Source organism: Telmatherina bonti (genome assembly GCF_933228915.1).
Source record: "Telmatherina bonti genome assembly, chromosome: 8".
Lineage (NCBI taxonomy): Eukaryota > Metazoa > Chordata > Actinopteri > Atheriniformes > Telmatherinidae > Telmatherina > Telmatherina bonti.
Window position 1 is genome coordinate 30,663,184 of NC_136626.1, and position 27,980 is coordinate 30,691,163.

The 27,980-nt window shown below is 39.1% G+C and overlaps 1 protein-coding gene across 2 annotated transcripts; it reads left to right on the forward strand.

Moving 5' to 3' along the window:
• kdr (kinase insert domain receptor (a type III receptor tyrosine kinase)) lies at window positions 1-26,631 on the forward strand. 2 transcript variants are annotated; one of them, XM_079244580.1, is made up of 30 exons: window positions 1-270; window positions 1,268-1,361; window positions 1,443-1,645; window positions 2,701-2,822; window positions 3,835-4,003; window positions 4,187-4,326; window positions 5,253-5,436; window positions 6,019-6,139; window positions 7,236-7,402; window positions 7,482-7,635; window positions 12,746-12,866; window positions 12,989-13,100; window positions 13,182-13,526; window positions 13,637-13,783; window positions 13,865-13,990; window positions 18,580-18,686; window positions 19,099-19,234; window positions 20,165-20,269; window positions 20,356-20,469; window positions 20,676-20,764; window positions 21,047-21,194; window positions 21,287-21,378; window positions 21,775-21,897; window positions 21,987-22,098; window positions 22,184-22,283; window positions 22,363-22,468; window positions 22,883-23,019; window positions 23,113-23,197; window positions 25,691-25,776; window positions 25,863-26,631. In XM_079244580.1, exons 1-30 carry the CDS (start codon window positions 204-206, stop codon window positions 26,077-26,079), a joined length of 4,029 nt encoding a protein of 1,342 aa, XP_079100706.1. In that variant the 5' UTR covers window positions 1-203; the 3' UTR covers window positions 26,080-26,631. The 2 variants fall into 2 exon arrangements, with proteins under 2 accessions (XP_079100706.1, XP_079100707.1); XM_079244581.1 differs by having other exon boundaries at window positions 3,838-4,003.
• The last annotated feature ends 1,349 nt before the right edge of the window (window positions 26,632-27,980 follow it).

The window sequence follows — 27,980 nt, forward strand, 5'->3', positions numbered from 1 at the left end:
CCATGGGGACGCGCACTGGCGCACTTTACGCAGCACATTCCCATCAGCTGGCTGAATCCACGACTTTCAAACTGTTTTTGAAGTGGAATATGAATCCTAATTGATCAATGGATTAAGCAAGGCGGGAGTAGGATATTTCTTTACTGTTATTGTACAGTTTTGATCTGGATTTGGATGAGGACTCTGTCTCTACCTTCTTTCGGATGATGGCGCAGGCACTCTCCGTCATTCCATTCCTCGTCTTCATTTTGGAAACAACTTGTGTTGCTGGTAATATAATTGATATTGATGTACTTTGACTAAAACAGCCGACTAAGTTGAGAGACATGAGCAACTTGAAATGGATAAATAGTTGCTGAAATGTACGTTTTTCTGTCAACTTGACTGAGAAACTTGGCAAAACTTTGGAATTTATTACATTTCCACAGATTTACAATTTTAAAGTTTCCTCTAAATTATGATTTTCTTGATGTTTTCTATCAGAACATTCGTTGTAAGACTTTTTTTTAGAGAGATTTTGACTAATCACATCTCTGCTGTTTTTGCTTGGATAATAATTGTAGATATTAATCTAAACTTTTAAAAAAAACTTTGATTCAATGCATATTTTATGTAAAGAATTTTAGTATGTACTTATTAATGCCTATTACTTATTCTTTAGTATCTATCTAGTACCACAGGTAATTTATTTCATGCTGATAAAAGGATGCAAATCTTTGCTTATCTGACAAAGAAGTGATTAATTTCTTCTCTTCTTTAATTGGAAAATAACTGTTAAAAATATCATAAAGTTACGTTGAGACAAATTTTTATGAGGGTCGTCTTGACCACTCACTACAAAGCTCCTTTTTTTTCTCCATACAATACAATATGTGCTTTAGGGCCTCACAGGGAGTGGGTGGGCAGCCTGTATCCTCAGAAACAGGAACCCCACCTAGGCCACACTGTGCTGGACTATGGAGCCTGACCCAGCCCATCTTCCTCCGCTTCCTGTTTTGACATTGTTCCGCCATTTTCTGCAACAGTGGAAAAAAAAAGGCCCTGCTGAAGCCAAAGACCCCATTTCAAATCACACCATGTTGGAGAATGTCTTTGTTTGCAGCATACTTTCAGTTTCTGCCTCTTGGCTGATGTTTCTGGAACTAACAATGACTTTTGACCACTTTATACATCAAGTATTTTCTTTGTTCTTCCAGGCTGATGTCATCAATGCTGATTGTGTTTGTTAGTTTCTTTTGTAAATGACCTGAACTGTTGATTCCTCCAGCCGTAGACATGCGGTTCGTGCCCGATCCACCAACACTCAACATCAATGGCACCTACAGGATGAACAAATCTGACAACCTGGAACTAACATGCAGGTGTGTGTAAATGGATTCCACTGCCTTCCATCCACTTATCTGGCCATTCAGAGTACAAACCTCTGTGTGTTCTACCGACAGAGGTCGACAGATCCTGAAGTGGTCAAAGCCTCTTACAAGCACTCACATCTCCATGAGCGACTGCAGCGGGTCGGGGCTCTTCTGCACCACACTTACAATCATCAACGCAACCGTGAATGAAACGGGACAGTATCGGTGCCATTATGAAGACATGAAAGTTGAAGATGGGAAGACGGCAGCAACCGTTTACGTGTTTGTACATGGTATAACTATTTCAAATCTTTTTCAAAACAATGTTTTGAGTCTTAGCGCCTGTTCTTTAGGCCTCTGCTTGAAAATGGCGTTCCCTTACTGAAACAGTTACATCTCTCTGTGTACAAAGTTTGTTGGAATACTTTGTAGTCATAGTTCAGGGTTTTTTCTTAAATTGGTAATTATCAGTTTATAGTGAAGAATAAATAAATTAAGATTGCATGAAGAAGAAATTTAAAAAAAAATGTAGATGAATATTAATATCTCTTCGATGTTACGAGTTTCCCTGCAGCAACACACCTGACACACATCAGACTTGTGCAGTGCTTGGCATCAAACTCTGCACAAGTCTGCTAATTAGCTACTGATCAGAGTCAGGTACGTTGCAGCAGGGAAACTCCCAACACTTGCAGAACTTCGGCCCTTGAAGACCTCAGTCGACCGCCCCTGTTTTAAAATGCAGCTATGGCTCTAAATCTCCATCAAATTATTGTTCAGTTGTGAACATTGTCTCTGGAAATGTCAACTCTGATAGTGTGAAGCCGAACCAAATGAGAGCATTTTTTGCACAATCAGTTCAGACGAGCTCTCCAAAATTATCATTTTGGCCCAGTTTAGCCGTCTGCTTTCAGTTTTTAAAATTCTGACACATTATTTATCCTAAAACAATCTCCTTTCAGCAATTTTTTTCAACAAATAATCCTCAAAAATACACATTTGATAACAGAAATGAACAACTCCGTAAACAAAACAGTAGCAGACATTTAAACAAATGGCTGTAAAGTAATAGTTTGGAAGCAAAATAAATTATTGTTTTTGGCCTTTAACAGCCTGACAGGAGAGGGATTAAACTATTTAAAATAATAGTTAGTTAAATGTAACATACCATGTCTTAACTCTGTTTCCATGAATGAATTTTCCAAATTCAAACAGTCACAAGTATTTCCCCATTAGTTGAATCGTCCCCGACTCCTGCTTGAAGAGGCCGTGTGAGTGCCGATGTCACTTTTTCTACTGGCCTACTTCCATAAGTAAACGTAATGTTTGTACATGTGCTCTGTTTCAGATTACAAGGTGCCATTTGTGCCATCGGAGAAGGAATTTGAGGTGGTGTTGATCCGTGAAAGTGAGCGAGTGGTGATCCCATGCCGAGGCTCGTTGGAGGATCTGAATGTTACTCTCGACATTGTAAGAAGGAAATCTTTTTGTTTTTGCCAGTTATGTCAGCAACTCCAACAGATATTAAAAACTTCATGTGTTTATTGTAAAACAACCTTTCAGTGAAATTTGATCCCCCCTTTTTTTCCTCTTTCATTGGATGGGATCTGTCCCCACCTGTGTCTCCATCCACTGCCCATGTTTACCTATACTGGTTCCCAGTCTGACACTTCCACTTGCCTTCAACATCTGTGATTTTGGCATGTTTACATATTCACCGTCTCCCTCACAGTGGCACAGTGGCCCTGGAGGACTGTATGTCCCCTGTGAAACATACATGCAGTGAGGCTGTGGGTAAAGCTCAGCAGGCTCAAGCAGAAACTGCTGTTACTGCATTAATGCCTGATTTTGTTCATGATTTTGGGGCCTTTCAGCAAGAAGGAAATAGAATCATATTTATTTATCTAATTCAATAACATAGTTTAATTTCCTGCCTGGTTATTTGAATGTTTGTCAGATTTCAAGCTCCAGTTCACAACACAGGTTTAACATCTTTAGCCTCCGAGAGCATTGAGTTTTTTTTTTATTTTTTTTTACTGTTATTGTGACAAAATGCCTTTATGTTTAATCAAATCAAATCAAATCAAACTTTATTTATGAAGCGCTTTTCCAACATAAAATATGTAACTCAAAGCGCTTTACAGTTTAAAATCAGACACAAAAGAAAGAAAACACACAGACAGACACATTATATAAAAAGATACCTCCAACCCCCCTTTTTAGAAACATCTAAATGAAAGAGCTAAGTGCAGACGGACTAGTCGTGGAAACCCCATCTGAGGAGCCGTTTGCACCGGGGCAGAGCAATGGCAGGCACCAGCAGCATGACGTCATGCTCTGTCCATGACAGAAATCTCTGTCAGAAATGTTGACAAACCTGCTGATGTGTGACGGGAACATGTGCTGATGTTTTTCCTTATTTTTCTTTTTTTGCCGCAAAAAAAAAACAAAACAAAAACCCAACAATTTCTGTGTCTGTCAGAAGTATCCACTCAAAGAGCTCCATCCTAATGGGAAGGATTCTGTGTGGGATGCCAAGACAGGATTCATTGTTCCCTCTTATCTGATCAGCTACGCCGGCGTTGTGTCCTGCCACACTCGTATCGGAAACGAGACCTTCAAGTCTCCTCTGTACATTGTGGCTGTTGTTGGTAAGATGAAAAATAAAGACACATGGTTATAGCATTTAAATCAGGTGGGATCTATGAGATCTGTGAGAGTGGGCTTGATTGTGTGTGAACGAGGGACTAGGGGAAGAGATCATGCAAGTGTGTAGTCTCAGGAGAACAATAGGCTGTCTGCTGACTGCCGTACCTTCCCTCCCTTTTCCGCAGGATACAAGATTTACGACCTCACCCTGACCCCCACGCAGCAGAGGCTGTCTGTGGGGGAACGGCTGGAGCTCAGCTGCGTTGCCCACACCGAGCTTAATGTGGGCATCGAGTTCAACTGGACACACTCCAGTGGGACGCTGGTCAGTGCCCCGGCCTCTTATACGTTAAATGTCCTTGTATACTCCTAATGAACTCATACTCACTTCAGATTCAAGTTATTCAAGTTATTTTGACTCACTAATGAGAAGACAGAGAGACCAGACGTCTCGTGTCACACATCCTCTTGTTCTTGCAAATATTTGCGACTTCCTGATTTCAGGAATTTTCCAGCTTATCCATGTACCCTCAGGTCAAAGTGCAGAGGTGCAAAGATGTGTTTTTAATGTTCTGACTGCCTCTAAAAGAAGAATTTATTTCTTTAAAGTAAAGAAATTCTCCTACATTGGCATGTTGAGATCACATGTACACACTCAAAAATAGAGGTACCAGCTTGTACCTAAAAAGGTACGAATGCTTGTCGCTGGGGGTGTACTCTTTTGAGAGACATTTCTGTACCCTTCAGTTCTGGTCTATTTTTGTACCTTATCAAGTTCAACCTCACCTTATTAAGTCATGTTTTTTTTATGTTTTCCACAGCATTAGGCCTGGTCCATGCAACTTAGCAATATTATCTTATCTTTAATCTAGAAATAATCTTCAAAAACTCAAACTACTGACCAGCCATACACTTAGTTTGCAGCATCTGACCTTCATTGTCTGGTGTAGTAAATGACTGTTAAGTAGTACTACTGTCATCAACTCTGCTCTAGTTTGTAACATTACAGCCATTAACATTACATTTTTCAATGCTGCAGGTACCCTGATGGTCGAAATGGTACAAATTTGTACTTTATGTCACTGTGAACCCTTTTTCGTACTCTGAAGGTGTGCTTCTGGTCTCTTAAAGACCAGTATTGTACTTTTGAGAGAACATTTCTTTAAAATGTACCTATAGGTACAGAAATGTCCTCATCTTGTACCTCTATTTTGGAGAGTGTAAAGGAAATTTTTGTTTTTGCAATGCCAGAATTTAGACCGTGGTTCCAAGTCATCCTACACGGTGTCCCATAAGAACAAGCTGTGGAAGTCTCTGGAGCTGTTCAGCACTCTCATCGTGGAGAATGTGACAGTGGATCACACCGGAGAGTTCACCTGCACTGCTTCCAGTGGGCAGATGGAAAAAAGTGCCACAGCATACCTTAAAGTTTATGGTGAGTGCAATGAAAGCGTCTGACGTAGGACTGCATAGTCAGATTTCATTTTGTTTAAATTCTAATTATTCCTTTGAAAAGTACTTGACATTGGAAAAAGACTAAACTAACCTTCAAGAAAACAAGGAGGACCTTGTTTGTCACTGAGAGGGAGCTGAGAATTAGGGCGTGTGTGTTTTATCTATAGATGTTAAATAGTTTAAACTGTTTCCATAGTAAGTATTTCATATTTCATTAGAATCATAACAGGTCTGATAACTGTGTCTGTCACACTACTTTACCATGCTCAATGCTCTGTAAAGGTCTAGGCATTAAAATATTCCTATATGCTACTATAAATATTCATTATAGCATTATAGTTTCTTCAAAACTAGAGACCTTTGCTTCAGTTTTTAAAATCAGAAATATGGATCTAATTCTGTACTGATTAATACTAGTACTAGTACTGATTACTAATTAATAATACATGTGAACTGATCATTTTGTATGTTTGATATGAGTTCTTCAGAGCAAATCGTTCCCAATTACGTTATAAAAGAAAGTGCTGAAATATTGTTAATTTATGTCATTTTATGTTCCCAGAAAAGCCTTTTCTTGACATGAAAGAGCCCTGGCCACAGGTTTTGGAGGCGAATATGGCGGACCAAACACCTACAGTGATTCCTGTCAAGTACTCAGCCTACCCTGAGCCCAATATTAAATGGTACGTTTACAGCCCAGCTGCAGAAGTTTTACATTTAGTAGACTCCATAGCTTGTTTGTTATGCTGTTAATCTGCTGCAGAACCATGCATAAATCTTCAACCACCCCTAATCTCTTGATGTAATGAAAGGAAAATTGTGCAGGACTTTATTGAAATATGTATAAAACAGATAAGAATGATTTAAACATTATTTATTAAACAGATAAAAAATAAAATGAATTAAACAGATTCCTTACAATGCAAATAATCTTAGAAGTCCTTAGAAAGTCTTGGAAAACCTCAGACCTGCTGTGTTGTCAGTAGTTTTTAGGAATAGTTCTCCAGGTGTCTTGAAGTACTTTCCAAATCTTATATTTGTATGTTAGTTACCTTCTGTTCCCTTTCTCTCTCAAAATGAGCCCACACTGCTTCAGTAAGGACGAGCTCCTGGCTCTATGAAGGATTCATTCATCAGAGTTTCACTTCTGGAATTTGGAAAACTTCAGTCTGAAGTTTGTCTTCCCTAAAAACCCAATGAGGCTTCAGTGAACAGTAGTTTCAGATACATTTCTCTGATTATGTGTCAGATCTTTGCTGGATATCTTATGTCCTATCATTTCTAGAACCTGACACATCTGCCTGTTAACCTGTATTATCTTTGGTATTTTCTGTAGTTATGTCTAAAGCAATGCGAACATATTCTAGCTTGTGCAACAAGCTCCTTGTACCAAAGTGCCTAAAAATATTATTTAAAAGTGGATCTTTGATATGTGAATGTTTTAATATGTCACAGATCAGTGTTATGTGTCTTAACAAATTAAAAGACTTTGAAAATTCTCAGATAAAAAGACTGGACTAAAAAATGAGTGAAAAAGCAGCCGATGTCCAAAGAAAAACCTTTTTATGATTTTCAGAAAGTGTAGATCACTTTAAATGATTATCAAAATATCTGGTTCCTTGAAAGCAATTAGGTATAAATTGAGGGATGACCTAATAGTTTTATACAGTACTGTCTACACCACTTAATTCCATGTCCTACAGCTTTGAAAATGTGAAAAAAAAGTGAGATTGTACAAGTTACAGATGATTTTTTTTATGTTTTTTTCTGGGTACCCAGGTTAAAAAATGGCCAAGAGCTGAAGGAGGACTATAGAATAAAACAGAGGAGTAATACTCTCACCATCTACGGAGTCACAAAGAATGATTCGGGGAATTACACGGTGATCCTGAGCAACAAGATCACTAAAGAGGAGCAGAGACGTTCTTTCCAGCTGCTGGTTAATGGTATGTCCTCGCCAAGCGCTCTTTGGAAACTTTGTGTGGCAGGAACAAAAAGGTGACTAAAGTGCACTTTTTTTCCCAGTACGTCCTCATATATTCGAGAAGGAGTTACCTGTGAACACCGTGTATCCGTACGGCGACAGCCACACCTTGAGCTGCACCGCTGGTGGATTTCCCATCCCTGCACACATCCAGTGGCAATGGATGTCTAAAGAAGACTGTCAAGAGGCTTTTCTGTAGGTCACCGTTCTGCTGCAGTGACGTGTGTGTGTGTGTGTGTGTTTGTTCTTTCTGTCCCCCCATGGTTACATGCCTCTGAAGTCACTTCTGATCAACATGTTGTTGATTCAGGAGCGGAATAGCTGCTTTCGTGATGTTGACCAAAACAAGAGAAGAGACAATGAGAGCACACTCTGACCCTGATGCAGATCAGCGGATGTGATTCATTCTCCTCACAATGTCCATTTTTAGATGGACAGAAATGATACAGGCTCAGAATGTGCTCGCTAATCCTGCACGATCACAAAGTTGTGCTACAATGGTCACAGTCCCTGGTTCAGTCATGCAAGATAGCAAACAATGTGTAGTCGGGACACAGAAGCCTCCTCAGTGACTCCTGTAGCGTTGATAGAAGGGAGGAGGTGTGTGTGTGTGTGTGTGTGTGTGTGTGTGTGTGTGTGTGTGAGGAACTGCTTTAAGCAGCAGACCAGCAGCCGGTTTCTTATCGTCTCCATACACATCTGAATGTTTCCTTTGTCCTGATCCACATTTCCTGTTGTTACAACCACAGCTCTTCTTCAGAGAGGAGCTTGTTCTTGCTGGAGTTGCATGTTTTTTTGTTTTATACTTTATTTTTTCTCTTATTATGTGATTAACTTGACCATAATGTTTCCAAAATACCCAGTAAGAATATATTTATTCAGCATGGAGTCCTACAACAAACGGTACTGCATTTATCACAGATTCTCTCCGGTTTCACTTTTCATTTCCAGATGCAGCAGCCTCATTAAACAAGAAGGGCGCGACACTCAGATCACTAAAAAAGCAGTTCTGTGTACATAAACATATGTTGAGAGACTGTAATGTGTCGCATCTGAGCTCATAACAATGAGAGGAATGAATCGATTTTACCTGACAGCATAGCAGCTGACAGCAGACAGCTACCTTTGAGAGCTGTGATGTACCTGCACAGTATGTTATCTGACTGCAGCACTCAGCAGCTGCAGTCCATCGTTTTTTAATGCTAATGCACAGCTGTGGCTGCATGTAGTTAGGTTGTTCAACAAAAAACTGGTTCTTAGTTTGGCAATGCAGCTGTGGGCTTGTGAAATGTGCATGTTCCCTCTGTACATGCAGGGGTTTATCTGAAAAACAAGACAAAATATTTATCCTAATTTGGTTGTTATTTGCCTCCATGTTGGCCCTGTGATGGACTGGTTAGTGGTGTAGCCCAGGGTGTGCTTCATCACCCTACACTGATGGATAAATGGATAATTATCCAGTCCTCCAGAAAAGGTTCAACAAACAGGATTTACTGCTTGGATATTTCTGAGATTGCCCCCAAGTGGCAGCAAAATCCTTTCGCTTCTAGATGTGTGTTTGTGGTGCATTGACAGTGTGTGGAGTTCCCATTCATGACACAATCTAAAACACAACTTGGACCTAAATATCTCAGAAAGTCTCAGAAGGGGATCCAACAGGGTACAGTGTCACGCTCTCCCTTCTTCTTGTGATGGTCAGCAGAGCTGTACCTTGTGGTCTTCACTGGGATCCTTTCAGGCATTTAATCTTTTCAGAGAGCTGATAGATGCTTTTATATCAACCCACCTGAACCACTGTGTCTGGTGGTGTCTGTGAGGCTTCTCCTCTCATGGTTGTAGTTCCTCACTGGTCATCCATCTAGTTTAGGATTCAGATTATTGTTTTGATGTTTAATGACAGGCTTCCTTCTTTTATTCCTGATCTCTGAAAAGTTTGGGCTGCTCAGGTGCTGAAATAGGTGGCTGCACACTGCAGGCTCAGAGTGCAGTTGAATAGTCACTCATAGTTTTTTCCTTAACTTTGTTGGAAAGATGGAAGGAGATTTAGGAAAGATGGAAGGAGATTTTTGTAAGGACATGGAAAAGTTGCTGTGTTCAAATGAAATTGCTTACACTGTGCTGCGATGTGGGTGTGCAGCTGTTATACTGAAGATGTTCAATAAATATTCTTCTATTAGCCTTTAGAAGCTTGACCTCATGCAATCTTATCACACTTATGCTGAAGCCTTATCAGCCTCTGCACCCACAAGGAATTGTGGGATTGAATTATGTCCTTTCTTTCATCACGCATCCTCCATCGTTTCTAAACTGGAACGCTAAAGGAGATCATTCAGGAAGCTTATAAGCATGTTAGTTGTCAGCAGACATTTGTAAATGTGCCTTCAGATAAATTTGACATGATTGGGTTTAAATCCATTTTCAGTAGTTTGTGGCTCTCAGAGAACTAAGATGAAATAAAGTTCCTCCACTTATGGGAAATGATTTAACTGACTTATTTTTGCTGTTGTAACCCGATTTATAAGGCTTGCTAAACAACTTAACAAATTTGGTATACATAATGAGCACTTTATGACAGACTTGTAAACATTTTAACATCACAAATACAACTGATCAAAGGTAGATTTAACCGCTTGCTCTCTGTTCAGTCTGTAAACTGTTTCACTGGAATGGCTATTATTTGTGCATTTTTTATATATTTCTTCATGACTTAAAGGGTGGAAATAAGCATTTTGGAAATCCAGCAAAGTCATAACAATATATTGTGTCTTCATTAGTATGCACTAAACTAAACTAAACTAAACTAAACTAAACTAAAGCGAAGGGAAACTAAACTAAACTAAACTAAACTAAACTAAACTAAACTAAACTAAAATAAAATAAAATAAAATAAAATAAAATAAAATAAAATAAACGAAACAAAACTCAACTAAAGCGAAGCGAAGAGAAACTAAACTCAACTAAACTAAACTATACTAAACTAAACTAAACTGAAGCGAAGTGAAACTAAACTAAACTAAACTAAACTAAACTGAAGCGAAGTGAAACTAAACTAAACTAAACTAAACTAAACTAAACTAAACTAAACTAAACTAAACTAAACTAAATTAAGCAAAGTGAGACTAAACTAAACTAAACTAAACTAAACTAAACTAAACTAAATTAAGCAAAGTGAGACTAAACTAAACTAAACTAAACAAATCAAAGCGGAACTAAACTAAACTAAACAAATCAAAGTGAAACTAAACTAAACTAAACTAAACTAAACTAAACTAAACTAAATGAAGCAAAGCGGAACTAAACTAAACTAAACTAAACTAAATGAAGCAAAGCGGAACTAAACTAAACTAAACTAAACTAAACTAAACAAAGTGAAATGAAACTAAACTAAACTAAACTAAACAAAACTCAACAAAGTGAAACTAAACTAAACTAAACTAAATGAAACAAAGTGAAATGAAACTAAAGTAAACTAAACTAAACTAAACTAAATGAAACAAAGTGAAATAAAACTAAACTAAACTAAACTAAACTAAACTAAACTAAATGAAACAAAGTGAAACTAAACTAAACTAAACTAAATGAAACAAAGTGAAATGAAACAAAACTAAACTAAACTAAACTAAACTAAAATAAACTAAACTAAACTAAATGAAACAAAGTGAAACTAAACTAAACTAAACTAAACTAAATGAAACAAAGTGAAATTAAACAAAACTAAACTAAACTAAACTAAATGAAACAAAGTGAAACTAAACTAAACTAAACTAAACTAAACTAAAGTAAACTAAACTAAGTGAAATGAAACAAAACTAAACTAAACTAAACTAAATGAAACAAAGTGAAACAAAACTAAACTAAACTAAACTAAAGTAAACTAAACTAAATGAAACAAAGTGAAACTAAACTAAACTAAACTAAACTAAACTAAACTAAAGTAAACTAAACTAAAGTAAATGAAACAAAGTGAAATGAAACAAAACTAAACTAAACTAAACTAAATGAAACAAAGTGAAACTAAACTAAACTAAACTAAACTAAACTAAACTAAACTAAATGAAACAAAGTGAAACTAAACTAAACTAAACTAAACTAAACTAAAGTAAACTAAACTAAAGTAAATGAAACAAAGTGAAATGAAACTAAACTAAACTAAACTAAACTAAATGAAACAAAGTGAAACTAAACTAAACTAAACTAAACTAAACTAAACTAAACTAAGTGAAATGAAACAAAACTAAACTAAACTAAACTAAATGAAACAAAGTGAAACTAAACTAAACTAAACTAAACTAAACTAAACTAAGTGAAATGAAACAAAACTAAACTAAACTAAACTAAATGAAACAAAGTGAAACTAAACAAAACTAAACTAAACTAAACTAAACTAAATGAAACAAAGTGAAACTAAACTAAACTAAACTAAACTAAACTAAAGTAAACTAAACTAAAGTAAATGAAACAAAGTGAAATGAAACTAAACTAAACTAAACTAAACTAAACTAAATGAAACAAAGTGAAACTAAACTAAACTAAACTAAACTAAACTAAGTGAAATGAAACAAAACTAAACTAAACTAAACTAAATGAAACAAAGTGAAACTAAACTAAACTAAACTAAACTAAACTAAGTGAAATGAAACAAAACTAAACTAAACTAAACTAAATGAAACAAAGTGAAACTAAACTAAACTAAACTAAACTAAATGAAACAAAGTGAAACTAAACTAAACTAAACTAAACTAAGTGAAATGAAACAAAACTAAACTAAACTAAATGAAACAAAATGAAACTAAACTAAACTAAACTAAACTAAATGAAACAAAGTGAAACTAAACTAAACTAAACTAAACTAAATGAAACTAAATGAAACAAAATGAAACTAAACTAAACTAAACTAAACTAAATGAAACAAAGTGAAACTAAACTAAACTAAACTAAACTAAACTAAACTAAACTAAACTAAACTAAACTAAACTAAACTAAGTGAAATGAAACAAAACTAAACAAAATGAAGTGAAGTGAAGATAAACAAAGTGAAGCAAAGTGAAACAAAATGAAGTGAAGCAAAACAACACGTTGCCATAGCAGCACTTCAGTGCTTGAAAGGACAACAGACCCTGACTTTTGTCCTGATCGCGTATCTAGAAGTTATCTTTGGGGATCGCTGTATGTATGCTTGTGTGAATGGAAACTGCTGTGTAGAAGACCAGATTGAAAAGGTTGTAAATGAGGCGAGGCTATTTACTAAGTTGTGTTGTTCTGACAATAAAAGCTCTACTTGAACGCTGGCCGTTTCATCCACCAGGTCAGGACAGATCAGGCCTGACATGCAGCTGGAGAAGTGCACAAGTTGGAGGGATATCAGTAACAGCAGCGGTCCCAACCCTGTGGAGCGAATCTCCACCGACATCGATCACGACAAGGGGGTAGATTATTTCTTCATTCCACCTTTTTCCCTTCTTTCTGTCCACCAAGAGTTTTTTATTTCATTTCTGTTGTGAGCTGAATGTTTACGGTAATTGTTAACACACAATTATTTCTTGTCCAGAAAATCACAAGTACTTTGAAGATTCAGAAGGCCGAGGTCCACACGCTGTACCGATGCAGGACTTCCAACAAGGCCGGAGAAGATTCCCTGATCATCTTCTTCCGTGTGACCCGTGAGAGCCTTTACCTTCATTTTCTCTCGTCCTGCTGCCATTCTGTCGACACAAGCTGATTTTCAGGATGTACCCTCTCAGGCAGCCTCGAGGTGAGTATGTCCCCGTCGGATGAGCCCCTGGAGGAGGACGACGTGGTTCTGAGGTGTAAAGCAGATAAGCTCTTCTACGAAAACCTCGCCTGGTTCCTCGTCACCAACGTGTCAAAGTCAGAGCAGTTTGTGCAGGCGCAGCCTTGTCAGTCCCTCGCTCTGCAGCCGGTGGCCCTGTCGCAGACCTCGCTGTTCACACTGCACGGCACCAATGTTACTCTGGAGCTGACGCTGCCCAATGCATCCCACTGGGACGAAGGGCTGTACGCCTGCCAGGTGCAGAACATCAAGACGAAGGAGAAAACCTGCCTGCTTCGCCGTCTGTCGCTGAAAAGTGAGTAGGGTTGAATTGTTTTCACACGCAGCATCTGATTCTTTAAAAGAAACCATTTCACTGCGTCTTGGAGCTGTGCTTTAAATGACTCTTCCTGGTTCTGATTTCAGGTCTTGAGGCTACAAAGATCCGTCGTAATTTCACCGAGCAAAAAGTCAACGTGAGCGCCACCATCACTCTCCATTGTGAGGCTGCTGGGACGCCGAACCCGATCGTAGTGTGGACTAAAAACAACCACACAGTGGTGGAGGGCTCAGGTGGGACACGCGCTGTTTTACACCAACTATGACTTACTTCACTAGTTACCGCTGCACTAAAAATGACTTGGTTGCTTTCAGGTGTGATTCTGAACCAGCACAACCTGACAATCCAGCGCGTGAAGAAGGAGGATAGCGGTGTGTACACCTGCACCGCCTGTAACAGCCGCGGCTGTGACACCTCACAGGCCTATTTGGCTGTTGAAGGTCAGTCCCTGCCTGATCTATTCATGTCTCTTTAGTTTTATTGAACGTGCAAAGTGCTGAACATACACTTTAAAAACAAAGAATACAAGCTTAATACAACCATGCAACATGTACAAATGAGTCATTTGCTGTTGCAACTGCAAACGACGTTTTTAGATCATTGTTGTCCAACAACATGCTGCAGGACCAGCAGGTAAACATGGGGCTGGACATCAACACAGAGACATGGTGTGTGACATCATGAAATTACACCTGCAGTTCCTCTCAGGGTTTTTTTTTTTTTTAATTCCATCGATCCAGAAATAATTTTTTTTTTTTTTAAGTGAAAAAGACTCTACTTTATTAATCCTTTGGGGATTAATAAAGTATTTCATTAATTCATTTTCATTTTATTTCCGTAGGATAAAACCTCCTCCGCGGTTCCTCGTAGAAAGGGTTTTCCCTCCTTTAGAAGCCTCATTTGGTCCTCTGAAAACCAAGTTTAGGATTACTAAAGCACCTCAAAAACACTATTTTTCCTCCTTTGCCTTTATTTTCAGTAGTGAACCCCAAATCTGTGCATGTTGTCCAATAAATCCTTTTGTTTGGTCAATTGTTTTGTCAGAATTGTATTAATTTATTAAGATTTTCAGAACTCTCTTCTGTCCTTCTGTCTCAGTCTTTCGACGCACCTGTGTTTATGTTTTGTGCCTTTTTGTTTCTTTCCACGTATCTTCATAGCTGCTCCCTATCTTCTCTCATGCGTGTCTTTTGCACAAAAGCTCCAGCTCAGAGGCTCCCACCGAGCCGGGCACCTGGGTCTGTGCCCAGTTGGCCAGCTCAGTGATGCATCCACGGCTCATAGTAAGAAATGCATCTGTCATCGTTAATGAGAGAGTTTAACCTCATTCTCTGGAAAACTACCTTTACTGCAAATGAAATATTGCAGATTTATCTCTTGCATTAGGTTTTCACCAGTTAACCTCACATATTAGTTTTTTTTTTATATATATAAAGTAGACAGGAGGTAAGAATAACTCTGCTTGCACATGAAAGGAAGTCGGCCCAGTTAATGCACATCCTCCTGAAAGTTTCTAAATCCAAAACAATGAGGAGACTGCAGGACAAAGGGAGAGGCGAGCCCTGCCCCAGCTCCAGCCTCTCCTCTCCCGTCTACGCGTTTCTGCCCCAAACATGTCGAAAAACAAACAAATGCTCTGACAAGAAGCAGAGCCTACGTGACCCTGTCCCCGCCAGAAGAAAATGGACCCAGTTACAGGAGCTGACAGTACTCAGGCGCCAGCTCTGCTAATAAGGAAAGGGGGGAGAACACATCAGCCGACAAGAAAACTCCTCGTTAGCAACTTAAAACTATTTGATTTTATTGTTTTTTGTTTTTTTTATAGTTAGATACAGCTGGATCTTACGTATCAAGTTATAAATCAGCTTTATCATCTTTTTTGCCACCATCTGGAGTTGAAAAATAAACTTAAAGCTCTCAAGCTAGTATCATGGGACACTGCACATGCTGCAAACATGCTAAAGTGACTGTGACTGTATGAGGGAACTGAAATAAAGGCAACTTAACCCTTTCATGCATGCATTAATAAAAAACAATGCCACACTTTTTTAAAATACAGTATTTTTCGTCCACAGACAGATGAGAATTCTTTGTTTGTTAGTAATATTTAGAATTTATCAGATTTATTTTAATGTATTCTATAAAATGTATATCAAATAATATATAATTAGAATTAAATTATGTAAATATTTTATGAACTATAGCTGCACTGCAAAAACCAGCATTAAAAAACAAGAAAAAAATATACAAAAATTAGATAAATGTTGCTTAAAATAAGATAAATTATCTGCCAACAGAGCAAGAAAATTTGGCTTGTCAGGACTTCCCAAAACAAGTAAAAATACTCTTAAAACAAAGGGAATTCTCTGGCATGAATTATCTTACCTTAAAAAAAATAAGCATATGTGTACTCAATTTAAGATTTTTAATCTTACTTAGATTTCAGTTTTTGCAGTCTGCATCATTTTGCATTTATTTACGAATTCTTCAGTGAGTGGTGACTCACTAACATCCACTGAAGCGATTCTTTACAAATAAACCATCCTCATTTATGAATATGTGAGAAAAAGCATGGAAATAGGTGTCCTTTAGCAGCCACTATGCAAGAAAGCATTAATAAGAGTCTTTTCTTTTCTTCTCTTTATGATATTCCCTCATATGTCTATTGTGGTACAATGTGTATGAATTTTAATAAATGTATAATTTCATATTATATCAGCTTCCTTTGAATCAGTGATTTGAGAAAGTTAGAAGTTTCTTCATTTCACATTTCACAAAGACAGAATTAATATGGAAAATATGAAAAAAAAAGTCTTGAAATACTGTCCCAGACTCTCCTTTTCTTAGAAAAGTAAAACTCTTTTAATTTCTGACCCTGTTTTCACTTTAAATGATTTTTGTAAAGTCTTTACACTGAGTTGAATTGGAGGGAAACAGTCCTTTACAGTGTGTAGCGACACACTCTTGTGACTCTGATAGACGTTTTCCTAAGTTGTTCTTGGCAGTGGCCATTCGCTCTGGCTCCTGCCTATTTGTTATGACTAGATAAAATATCAGTTTGCTTCCAGTCCAGATTCCAACAGTCTCCTTCCTCCAAGCCAAACTCAGATACACACATGCGGACCGGCCAAAAATAATGACAAACCTGTCTGAGTCTTTATGCCATAAATGTACGTCACTGAAATCACAAACAACTTTCTGTTTACACTTTCCCTAAAGACCAGACCTGAAATGACTCCTTTTAGATTTTAGGTGGGTTTTATTTGCAGCAGGGGATTGTGATGAAGTACAAGTACGCCTACTTCATATATCTGTGCTTTAGCAAATTCAGACGTGAATATTTTTACTTTTACTTCACTACATTCTACAATAAATAACCTACTTTCCACTTCATTTGTGCAAAGTGTTGCGTTTTACTCTACAGTCACACCGCAGGTTTTTATTGTGTGTTTCTTATTTTAAATGAATGTTGCAGATAATTCCACTGAGCTGAGTGGACCAGCTGACACTTCATATGAAAATCACAGCTATTAGCGAGGAGTTTTGTGCTTCTGATTCATGTTGTTCGCTTATGGAGCAGAAAGTCGGGGTAATTTGTATCTAACATGTTGCTATGCAACGCCTGCTAATTCTACCTGCTCAGCAGAAGCCACGATGGGACAACGTAACCACTTAAATAAGATACTGTGTAAAGTTTCTGCTGTTATTTTGGTAAGTAACCATAAGATAAGCAGAAAAATGTTATGGTTATGTTAGATCTCCTTTAATGAGAGCTAAGCGCTCTTGTGGCAGAACTAACCACTGCAACGCCCACAGTGGATTCTGTCTTATTTTTTTACTTGTTTAATGATGCTTAACTCTGTAGGTCACCCCTTAAAATACTTCTTTCTCATTTCAACAATCATGCCCCAGTGTGAACTCAGGTTGAACACACTAAGAACAATAATCTTTCATATAACTGATATTAGAATCTGTATCATTTTTTTAATTAATGTGTTACAATTTCAATTCAATTCAATTCAATTTAACTCAACTTTATTAGTATAGCGCCACTTCACAACAATGTTGTCACAGGGCACTTTACATACACATCATTTCGAGCCAATTCATACATATCCTATAATAGAAACCAACTGATTGCTTCGAGTCATGACTTCGATCCAATCCCACATCCTGAGCTGCACGAGGCGACAGTGGGAAGGAAAAAACTCCCCTTTAACAGGAAGAAAACCTCCAGCAGAACCCGGCTCAGGGAGGGCAGCCATCTGCCTCGACTGGTTGGGGTGGAGAGGACAGGAAAGACAGATCAACATGTACAACTGCACTTATTCAGGAAGACCTGTGGAAAAAAGGAGAAATAAGTTAGAGACGGCAATATTGGCATATATTTATACATTAATATATTAGAGAAATAGCGCGAGGTACTTCTCAGTGCATCAGGTAACATCCCCATTGCTACATAAGTAATGGATGGCTAGACTACTACTAACGCATTAATCAACTGGCTCAGATCAGATGGCTTTTGACAGGGAACTGAGAGAAACATGCTGTAGCTTAACAACAGTTATTTGGGATAAAACTGCATCGAGGCCGACATGAAATAGTTCCTATATTTTAGCATATTTAGCAAGTTTTAGCAACATTTGTTATGAAATGTTTGCTGTGTGGGACCAGGTATGAGCAGATTAAAACACGGTTTTAATGCATTACGCTGCGTGTCGTTCTAGATTCTGCGTCGTGCATTAAAACAGTGTAATTCACAGCTCCCCATTGTTTAGTCCTTACATACAGATATACAGCATATTTAATGACATTGTAGACCACTAGCCTCTACGTTTACCTTTAATACTTTAAAAACATTTAACAATAAGTACTTAATTCTACTCAAATAAAAGGTTCATGTGTTACATTTAGTGAAGTACAGTGCTGAAGTACAGTGGTGAGTGCTTCTTCATCCGCTGCTTCTTTGGTCCTTTTTCATAAAGTCATCTTTGATTGAAGTTATTTTGTTTTGTGTGTGTGTGTGTAGGTGCAGAGGAAAAGACTAACGTGGAGCTGATAGTTCCTATCGGGTCGGTGGTTATAGCCATGTTTTTCTGGCTGCTGATCGTCTTCGTCATCCGTGGAAGAAAAAGAGTAAGAACTTCCTCATTCTCACTATTCTCATTCTTCCTCTGCCTCACTTTTCCTTCCCTTCTCATTCTTCCTCTCCCAGCAATAATTAAGAGAGAAAAAAAAACAACAAAACAAAGCTGTAGAACACACAAGTTGCAAGCACACACGCAAGTTGGGGGTGTATGATTGATTAGAAGTGACTGGTTGGGCTCTCAGTTGCCGCTCTCTTTTGTATCCAGGAACAACGAGTCTCCTCTCAGCTTCCATAAGTCACGTAGGCCTGCGCCACACACTGGGGCCCTTTTATTAGTCCATGGAAACCTGCTGTAGAAATTACTGTTGTGAAAGCAGACAGATGAGACAAATACCGCCTCATTAATTCTCACTTCATGCCTGATTGTCTCTGATGTTTTCTCACTCGTCACTGTTTCAGCCAAACGGCGGCGAACTGAAGACAGGATACCTGTCCATGATTCTTGACTCTGAAGACATGCCCATGGATGAGCAATGTGAAAGGCTCACATATGACGCCAACAAGTGGGAGTTTCCTCGGGACAGGCTGAAGCTTGGTGAGACAGGACAGTGATCCAGTGTTGAGGAAACTGTTGATGCAAAGTGTTTAAACATGAAAGTTCAACAGATGCCATGATCGCAGCGAGCCATTGTTTCAGCTTAAGTCAGGAAAAGTCCTGCATCGCACCAAACAACTCAGTTTTACATTATAACAAGAACAAGTTTGGAGAACCCCCTGCCAAGTTAAACCTGTAAAAGATGAACGCATTTCTAAAAGTCATACAGGGGAAGTAAAACCTGGTTGTTTGGACACTTTTCTAATAATTTAATTGGAAAATGTGCAGCATGTATCTTTATGTTTATGTTTGTTGTTTTTTAGGTGTGTTTTCTGTTGTAAAAATGTTTTATTTTTATCTTTCCTTTTTTTCTTTTTACAATAAGATATTTTCCTTTTTTCCATCCTGCAATTATTCCTTGACCATGATTGATCCAACCCAGGCTCAGCAGTTGGATACATATGTTTCTCCCCTGAAATGATGCCTTCATGGCCCCGCTGCAGTCGGAGGATTTAATTCAACCTGTTTATTCTTCGTGATGTTGTCTGCTGTTGAATATTTACTTGATTTCTCCTTCAATCTGCACAAGACAAAACATAGGTTCAGTTTTAACACAAGTTAAAAATATAAGTAAAAAAGATAAAAACTAAATAGATGTTGCATTTAAAACCTGATCACAAAGAGTTAACATAAGATAGAAGAAGAGTCAAACTAAAAAAAAAAAAAAAGAAGTAATTAATCAATAAAGTTTTACTTTAATCTTGCTTAAAACATTGAAAAGAGGATTTGATCTTGAGTTTTATGATGTTTAAAATAAAGAAAAAAATGCTGCATCAAGGCAAGCGGTGCTGAGGAATGAGTAATTTTATCAGCATTATCAGAGCTGACAGCTGAGTTGTGTGTCATCATGATGCGTGTTTTTTGTAACAGGTGAACCGCTGGGACGAGGTGCGTTTGGTCAGGTGGTGGAGGCGGCTGCCTTTGGAATCGAGAAAGCCACCACATGCACCACTGTTGCAGTCAAGATGCTCAAAGGTTAGTCTCTTGTCCTCCCTTTCTTGCACACCTTTAACGTGCACAATGGAAATGTGAAAACTCACAGTTGGCGCGTGATGTTGCAGAGGGAGCCACGACGAGCGAGTATCGCGCTTTGATGTCCGAGCTGAAAATTCTCATTCACATCGGACATCACCTCAACGTTGTCAACCTGCTGGGAGCCTGCACCAAACCAGGGGGTTGGTTGTCTCATTTCCACGTCTGTAATCATAAAGAAGAAGCTTTATTGTCATTGCACAAGAATATAACAAAATTCTGTCGCATCCTTCTATCAATGACGTTTTTATTCAATCTATGATGATCTATTGTCTTTATAATATTTGTATTTATTTTCCCATTCACGATGTAATCAGCATGTCATCTGGAGTTATCGTTCTCCCTGCAGGGCCGCTGATGGTGATTGTTGAGTATTGTAAACATGGAAACCTTTCTAGCTACCTGAAGGGCAAGCGTGGAGAGTACAGCCCCTACAAGGTAGGCAACATGTAACATGCAGGCCACATTGGACGGTCAAACTCCATCCAACCCTTTAAAGTTGTTACACACATCCCAGACAGTTGTACACAGTCACACACTGACTGTAGATCATCACACAGAGCTGCAATCCAGGTTTTAGCCATTAAATCTAACATAGCATGTAGTAAAGCAACATAAATACACATTTTGCAATAATTAAAGATGTAAAAAAAAAACAAAAAACAAACACTTTTCTTTGCTTTTATGTAACTCCTGCTTCTGTTCTGTTATGATAAACAGAGAAAGTGGGTGGGTAGCCAGAGGTGGGCTTCTGCAGAGGAAGATGTGACCGAAGGGGATCTGGGTTTAGGGAGGATCGCCCAGCTGGACATCTGCACCGGAACAGCGGAAGAGAAGACATCAGGCAGCAACATGGAAATACAACAAGGTACTCTGAATGACACATTTTACATTTACACACAACTTTGTTCCCTCTCAGGCTTCACAGTCCTGACTCGGAAATGCATCTTGTGATTGCAGAGAGTTCAGTTGACGACCATCTCACTATGGAAGATCTGATAAGCTACAGCTTCCAGGTTGCCAAGGGAATGGATTTTCTGTCTTCTCGCAAGGTGAAATGATGTGCCTGAACACCCGTATGTGCATGGAGGCGTGCTGTTTGGGGGTTGTACTTTGTCTTCATTTGGTTTTAATGAAAGTTATGCAGGAGTTTGCGTGTTCTCGTGTATGCGTGGGTTCTCTCCGGGTACTCCGGCTTCCTCCCACCGTCCTGAGACATGCATGTTAGGTTGATTGGTTACTCTAAATTGCCCCTAGGAGTGTGTGTGAGTGGTTGTTTGTCTCTGTGTGGCCCTGTGATTAACTGACAAGGTGTCCAGGGTGCATCCTGCCTTCCGCCCAAAAGACTGCTGGGATAGGCTCCAGCCTCCCTGCGACCCTGAATTGGATTAAGCGGTTAGGAAAATGATTGAATGAATGAATGAAAGTTATGCAATTTGCCTCTGCAGTGCATCCACAGAGATCTAGCAGCCAGAAACATCCTGCTGTCCGAGAACAACGTGGTGAAGATTTGTGATTTTGGCCTTGCTAGAGATGTCTACAAAGACCCTGACTATGTCCGCAAGGGAGATGTGAGTTCCCAAAGTTGATGTCTATTCAGACAATCATGTCAGTGAAGGACAGTAATGCAGTGAAAATGACATTTTTATTGTTCCTACAGGCACGTCTTCCTCTGAAGTGGATGGCTCCTGAGACCATATTTGACCGTGTTTACACCACACAAAGTGATGTTTGGTCCTTTGGGGTCCTCCTCTGGGAGATCTTTTCCCTGGGTAAACCCAAAAGAAATCGCATAATGCTGCATACATAAATACCATTTTACACCTGAATCAACATCTGTTGTCATGCCTCCTGCAGGAGCTTCGCCTTACCCAGGTGTATGCATCGATGAATCCTTCTGCAGGAGGCTTAAGGAAGGTACAAGGATGAGGCCTCCTGAATATGCCACGAGTGAGATGTGAGTTGTAGCAGAACACATCACAGCCACATAGCCCCATCCGGCTTCTGCTCTTACTGTGATAACGACTTTTTTACAGATACCAGACCATGTTGGACTGCTGGCTGGATCGTCCCACAGATAGACCGACATTTGCAGAGCTGGTTGAGCATCTGGGAAGTCTGCTGCAAGCCAGTGCCCAACAGGTTCGCTTTGACCAAAGCAAAAAACAAAAAAAACCTTCAGATATTTTAATCTCAATTTAGTTCAACAGCTTGTAAAAATCAAGTGGAAATAAAAGTAATCTTGCAGATTTGTAGACTTCTTACTCTATTTGATGCTACTTCAGTTTAAAACACACATATTCTTTGCCGTTTCTTTCACTCCATTCATTTCTCTATGCTGTTGTCTGAAAACACAAACAGGGAACAGCTGACACAACAGATTCACGCCCATTTCGATAAGTGTTGCCAAGCCATTCTGGGAACTCTAGGAAGTCATTATATGGCCTTAAGCGAAAAAAAAAACAACAAAAAAAACACATGCTTGCTGCTGCAGCGGTTATTACTCAATCCATTGTGCGTTCAAGGTGAAGTCATTAAAGTATTCTTGATTTCCAGGATGGGAAGGACTACATCCCCCTGACTGCAGATGAAGCAGAAGGATGCTCAGCACCTATTGACCCCAGAGTCTCCTACAGCCGGCCTCAAAGTGGGGAAATGGTGGAAAATCACTATGACAGCCCACAGTCCCTCGGGTCAGCAAGAATCTCTGACTGTCGCTGTCCCCTGCTGTCTCTTCGAAATGTTAAAGCACTCAGTAGTGATTCATTCACCTGTCCTCTGTGCAGACTGTCCCAGCAAGGTGAAAGGTGCAGTCGGCCCCTCAGTGTGAAGACATTTGAAGACGTCCCCGTGGCACACAGCAGTGTAATGGTGAGAGCCCTGGAATTTATAAAACAGATATTGTAATAGATTTTGTCTGCTTAGTGCTGCTACGTGAAACTTCCTAAACTAGCAGAAGCATGTTGAAAAGAGTGCAGTGATAATAGTTGGCCAACAATCATGAAAGAACTTGTTTTTTACCAAGCTCCAAGCTATCCGTGTGTTTTCAAAACACAAACCTTCGAATGAGATCGATGTTGTGATAGTGATGTTTCTACTAATGCTTCTTCCTCTGAAAAATAAACCCAGATTTATTACCTTTCTGATGCACTGCCTGCAGTATATCAACACATTCTGCTTCATCGCAGTAGACTGCATGGGTATGTGAAGGAAACTTGTAGCAAACTGTAGAGGAATCTAAAGATATACAGTGGTTACATGTGTGCATGACTGGTTTGGATTAATGTAAGAAAAATTGGATGACTAATTTCTGCCATTAAAATACAGATTACTAAGATTTTGCTGCAGATTCTTGACCAAAAAGCCAAAGCAGGAATTGTTTCCTCTGCTTTGTCAGAGAAAAAAAAAAGGCAAAATAGGTCTGACCGTTTCTATATGCCAGCCTGTAGTTGTAGTTGGATATATCTAAAGTCTCACTGAGTCATGGTGAGCCCTGGATGTTTATGGCTTTGCTTTTACAGCTGCAAGATAAAAAAAAACAAGGAAGCTCTGCTTTTCCTACCTCAGATCTGCCACAGCTCTCTATGGCAGGGGTCACCAGCTCCAGGCCTGGAGGGCCACCTTCCCGCAGGATTTAGTGTTTCCTGGTACAACACACCTGATTCAGATGAAAAAGTTCTCCGACATCTTGTCTTCTTCTGCACCTGCCTGTTAATGAGACATTGAGTTTGGTCAGGCGTGTTGCAGCAGGGAAACAGTAAAACCTGCAGGATGGTAGACCGCTATTCCAATGGTAACTGTAAACTCTCTTCCATGATTTACTCTGATCTCAGTATGCTGGCATGCTTTGTTGCCATAAAGCATTTCTCAATCTACATCACAAAACCATGTAGATAGAGAAATGTTGAAAATACTATCTGTTGTAAGAGGGGGGGCTAGTTGGATCCAAAGAGCAGACACAGTCAGAGCTTCCAGGGAAAGGTTTATTGGGTTTCCTCAGATCTTGTGAATCTCACAGCAGGGACTGGGAAGACTGGCAAACTGGAAAACAGCAGGAGGTAGGCAGGCAAACAGGCAGGTAACATCAACAGACCAGCAGGCTGAAATCTGTAGCAGGAGGAAGACAAGACAGGTCAGAACCTGAAGGTGTGTACGCTGGAAACTAGCAGCTGTTTACCTGTTTACCACTGTGCAAGCAACAATCTGGCGCTGGATAGCAGGCTGAGCTGGTCTTAAATAGATTGCTGGAATGTGGATCAGGTGTGCTCCAGTTATCGGCTGACCACGCCCACCAGGGAACAAGAATAACCACACTATCAGACTGCATCAAATCAAAGAAAATTGTACTGTGAACACGCAGAGTTGTCTGATAAAGTCCTTTAAAACTGTTGGCAAAGCAAGTTTCCTTTGAAAGTCCATTTCATTCACATGAACCAAAGTGCGTTACGGTGGGGTGCAGGAAGCATGTACAGAAATGTCCACATCTATCAACCTCTACATGTTTATATGTATCATTTTGCCAAGTAGAAATTTGAGCCCATAAAATGTAAATTATTTAGATTAAGCTGAAGAGTTACATTGATCAGCAGAAAAGGGACGGTCATTAAAATGAGATGATGCGTTTGGGGTAGATCCGACATTCAGCTCCAGCTTGCTGTGGTTAAGAAACGACTGATAGTTGAGTTTTGAGTGGATGGTTGGAAATTTTTTAACATCAGCTAAAGCATAAAAGAATAACTCAACATCATGTTCAAAATATTTCCAATTCATTTCATTTGTAAGTGATGAAAAAAAGGAAATGTGTGCCTAAACACTGTTCTTCTTTCGTCCATAAGAATCAGAATCAGCTTTGTTTGTCATTGTGTCCCAGCACAATGAAATTATTCCAGTACAACACGTCCAAGATTGGACAAAAACAACATACATGTGATATAAACAGGAACAGGCAGACTGAGGCAGCAGCCATGAAAGTGGCACCAAAACATAATGTCTTTAAGGGTGTCAAACTCCAGTCCTCGAGGGCCGGTATCCGGCAGGTTTTTGTTGTTTCCTTCTACCAACACAAATCAAATGGACCCAGCAGCTTCTTGTCAACCTATTTAGGAATTTCGGTCAGGTGTGTTGGAGCATGGAGACAACAATAACCTGGAGTTTGACACCTGTGCCTTAAACTTATCAATTTAAAGGATATTTTCCAGCATAGCTCAGTAGGAAAAACATCACAAACATGTAAAAAGAAACCAATAAAAAGATAAAATACAGCAGATGGAAACAAGAAGATGACTCATGATGATGGATGAGGTCTCGTATTTTCTTGCCATGCAGCAGTAAAAAGGCTGATTTGACATCTTGACACTTCTGCAGGAGGGGCACACAGACAGCGGGATGGGCTTCTGTCCAGATGAGGTGAAGCGTTTAAATCCGCAGCTTCCAACCACACCTAACTTCTGGTGAGACACACACACATTAAGCTTAAAGAGCCTTAAAGTACAAGAAATTAATTCTAAATCTGCGTTATCTTGATGTGATCCTTCAGCCAGCTGCTGCGCTGCAAGAGCAAAGAGTCCCTTGCATCAGAGTCGTCCAATCAGACGAGCGGATATCAGTCCGGGTACCACTCTGACGACACAGACACCCCCATCTATGCCAACGAGGAGATGATCATGAAGCACACCATGCTGAAGAAACCTCCGCTGCCGAAGTCACCTGACAAATTCTGCACTGAAATCCGCTACAGCGCGCCGCCTGTCTGACCCCCCCCCCCCCCCTCCTGCCCCCCATCAGCTTCCAACTGAACAGTACTGGTTTACTTTCCACAGGTATCACACTGCAGGATTGACGAAAACACACGCGTCAGGAAAAAACTTTGGGGCCTGAGACGTTTTCACAAGAGAGAATCTCACATGTGAGCAGGGAAAAATGAAGGTTGTATGATAAGTGTGTGTTGCAGCTCTATTTGGACAGCCGGAGGAATGGTATCATGTTTACGCAGCAAGTAAAATGTCTGAGGAGCCTGAGCAGGAGAACATGCCCACTTCCTGTCACGCAGTGCCCCAACTTCCTCTGTTTCAGGAAACAGCATCTAGAATTTTTTAGATAGTTAAATCAGCCAATGTTTTCTTTATATTTTATACATTTTTGTGTATCTGCACCCTGGACGGCTGATGTGGAGACAAATCACTGTTTTTAGTTCATTTGTACAGTTCATTTATTCACATTATTTACATTATTTTATTGAAAATGTACCACTTACCTTACAGTTAATGTAACTAGTTTTATAAGAATTAAACACTCGGATTATGTTGGTTCTTGTGTTTCCTTTTTTTTTTATTAAAAAAAGGAAAATCTTTTGTTGGACATGGAAAGCTTCAGTCTGTTCACGACAGGTCCATTTGTCTGTTTCTTTGTTCCATAAATGTCTCATTTCCTGTTCCAAAGAAAACAATGCTTTCTCAGCCTTGGTCATTTACTTGGTGTATGAATGTGTGTGTATGTGTGTGTGTGTGTGATCGGAAACAATGCCCATTCAGCCTTGAATATTTTCTTAGGTTTATTCAGCCCATAATAGTCCCACCAGGGTCAGTGAGGACCAGTGTGGCAACAAGCAACGTAAAGGTTATGTTTAAATTATATTTTTCTGATGCTATGAGCAATGCAGTGAAAAAGGTTTATTATGTGTTAATAAAACAAAATTAAAAGGAAAATGTTTTTAAAATAAATAAAATTCAGTAATATAAGGAGTGCCAATTCTTAAACTGGTTTATTTGGTTTTAGGGACACACGGGCAATAGCCCCGTCTGTTGGCATGAAAATGTAATTACATAATTTTTTCTTCCAACAAACATTTTTTATTCAATAACAATAATAAGGGCAATCTATCAAATACATTTACAGACATCTGTTTTGTGTCACAGACTCTTCCCACCATGTTTAGAAGATGGTCACATTACTTGGGCCTGGAAGAAGTAAAAAAGGGACATCTTACAATGCAGGAACTCAGTAATTTCCTCAGGAATAGACAAACAGGCTGAAGGCAGAGCCAGGAAATAGCTTACTACTCACACATCAGTAGTTTTCATACAGCAGCAAACAGAAAACCAGTCGTTGTTTCACACTAAATGTCATATAAAGCACATATATGCTTATGGAGCTGAATTATTTTCAATATCTGCTGATTTAATGACGTAATATGGGCAGTAAGGATTATAGAAAATTCTTACACTGGAAGAAAACAATGGCCCCTCAAAAAGGGAATTCAGGTTCCAGTTTATTTAAGTTTTTTTTTCAGTTTATACATAGAAATTTGATCGAAACGCGATAGGCTGAAATAAATAAGTCTTCCAATCAAAATGACCAAACATGCATTTTTCATACCAATAAATTAATCACAAGTATCTTTTGAAGTTCCAATAATCTCCAGGAGAGAAAAACATCTAATCAGATCAAATGCCAAAGATTTCCTGTAAGGAGCCAAAAGCCCTTTAAGAGGAAGGAGGCAGGATTAGAGAGCTTGATACTGTTACACGCTTTTCAGTATTGATCTGTGTTTTACTGCTGGACGACACTTTATCACATTCTGGTGGGTTTGTGGACATTGCACTTCACATGCAGTCGCTCTAAGGCCCACTAGAGGTCATGTAATCTAGTTAGATTT

Bases quoted from the DNA above. Each gene is read 5' to 3' on its own strand.
- kdr (XM_079244580.1), top strand. From the start codon at position 204: ATGATGGCGCAGGCACTCTCCGTCATTCCATTCCTCGTCTTCATTTTG. The intron at 7,403-7,481 runs GTATGTCCTCGC...TTTTTTTCCCAG, and splicing joins TTTCCAGCTGCTGGTTAATG to TACGTCCTCATATATTCGAG. The intron at 21,379-21,774 runs GTGAAATGATGT...TTGCCTCTGCAG, and splicing joins ATTTTCTGTCTTCTCGCAAG to TGCATCCACAGAGATCTAGC.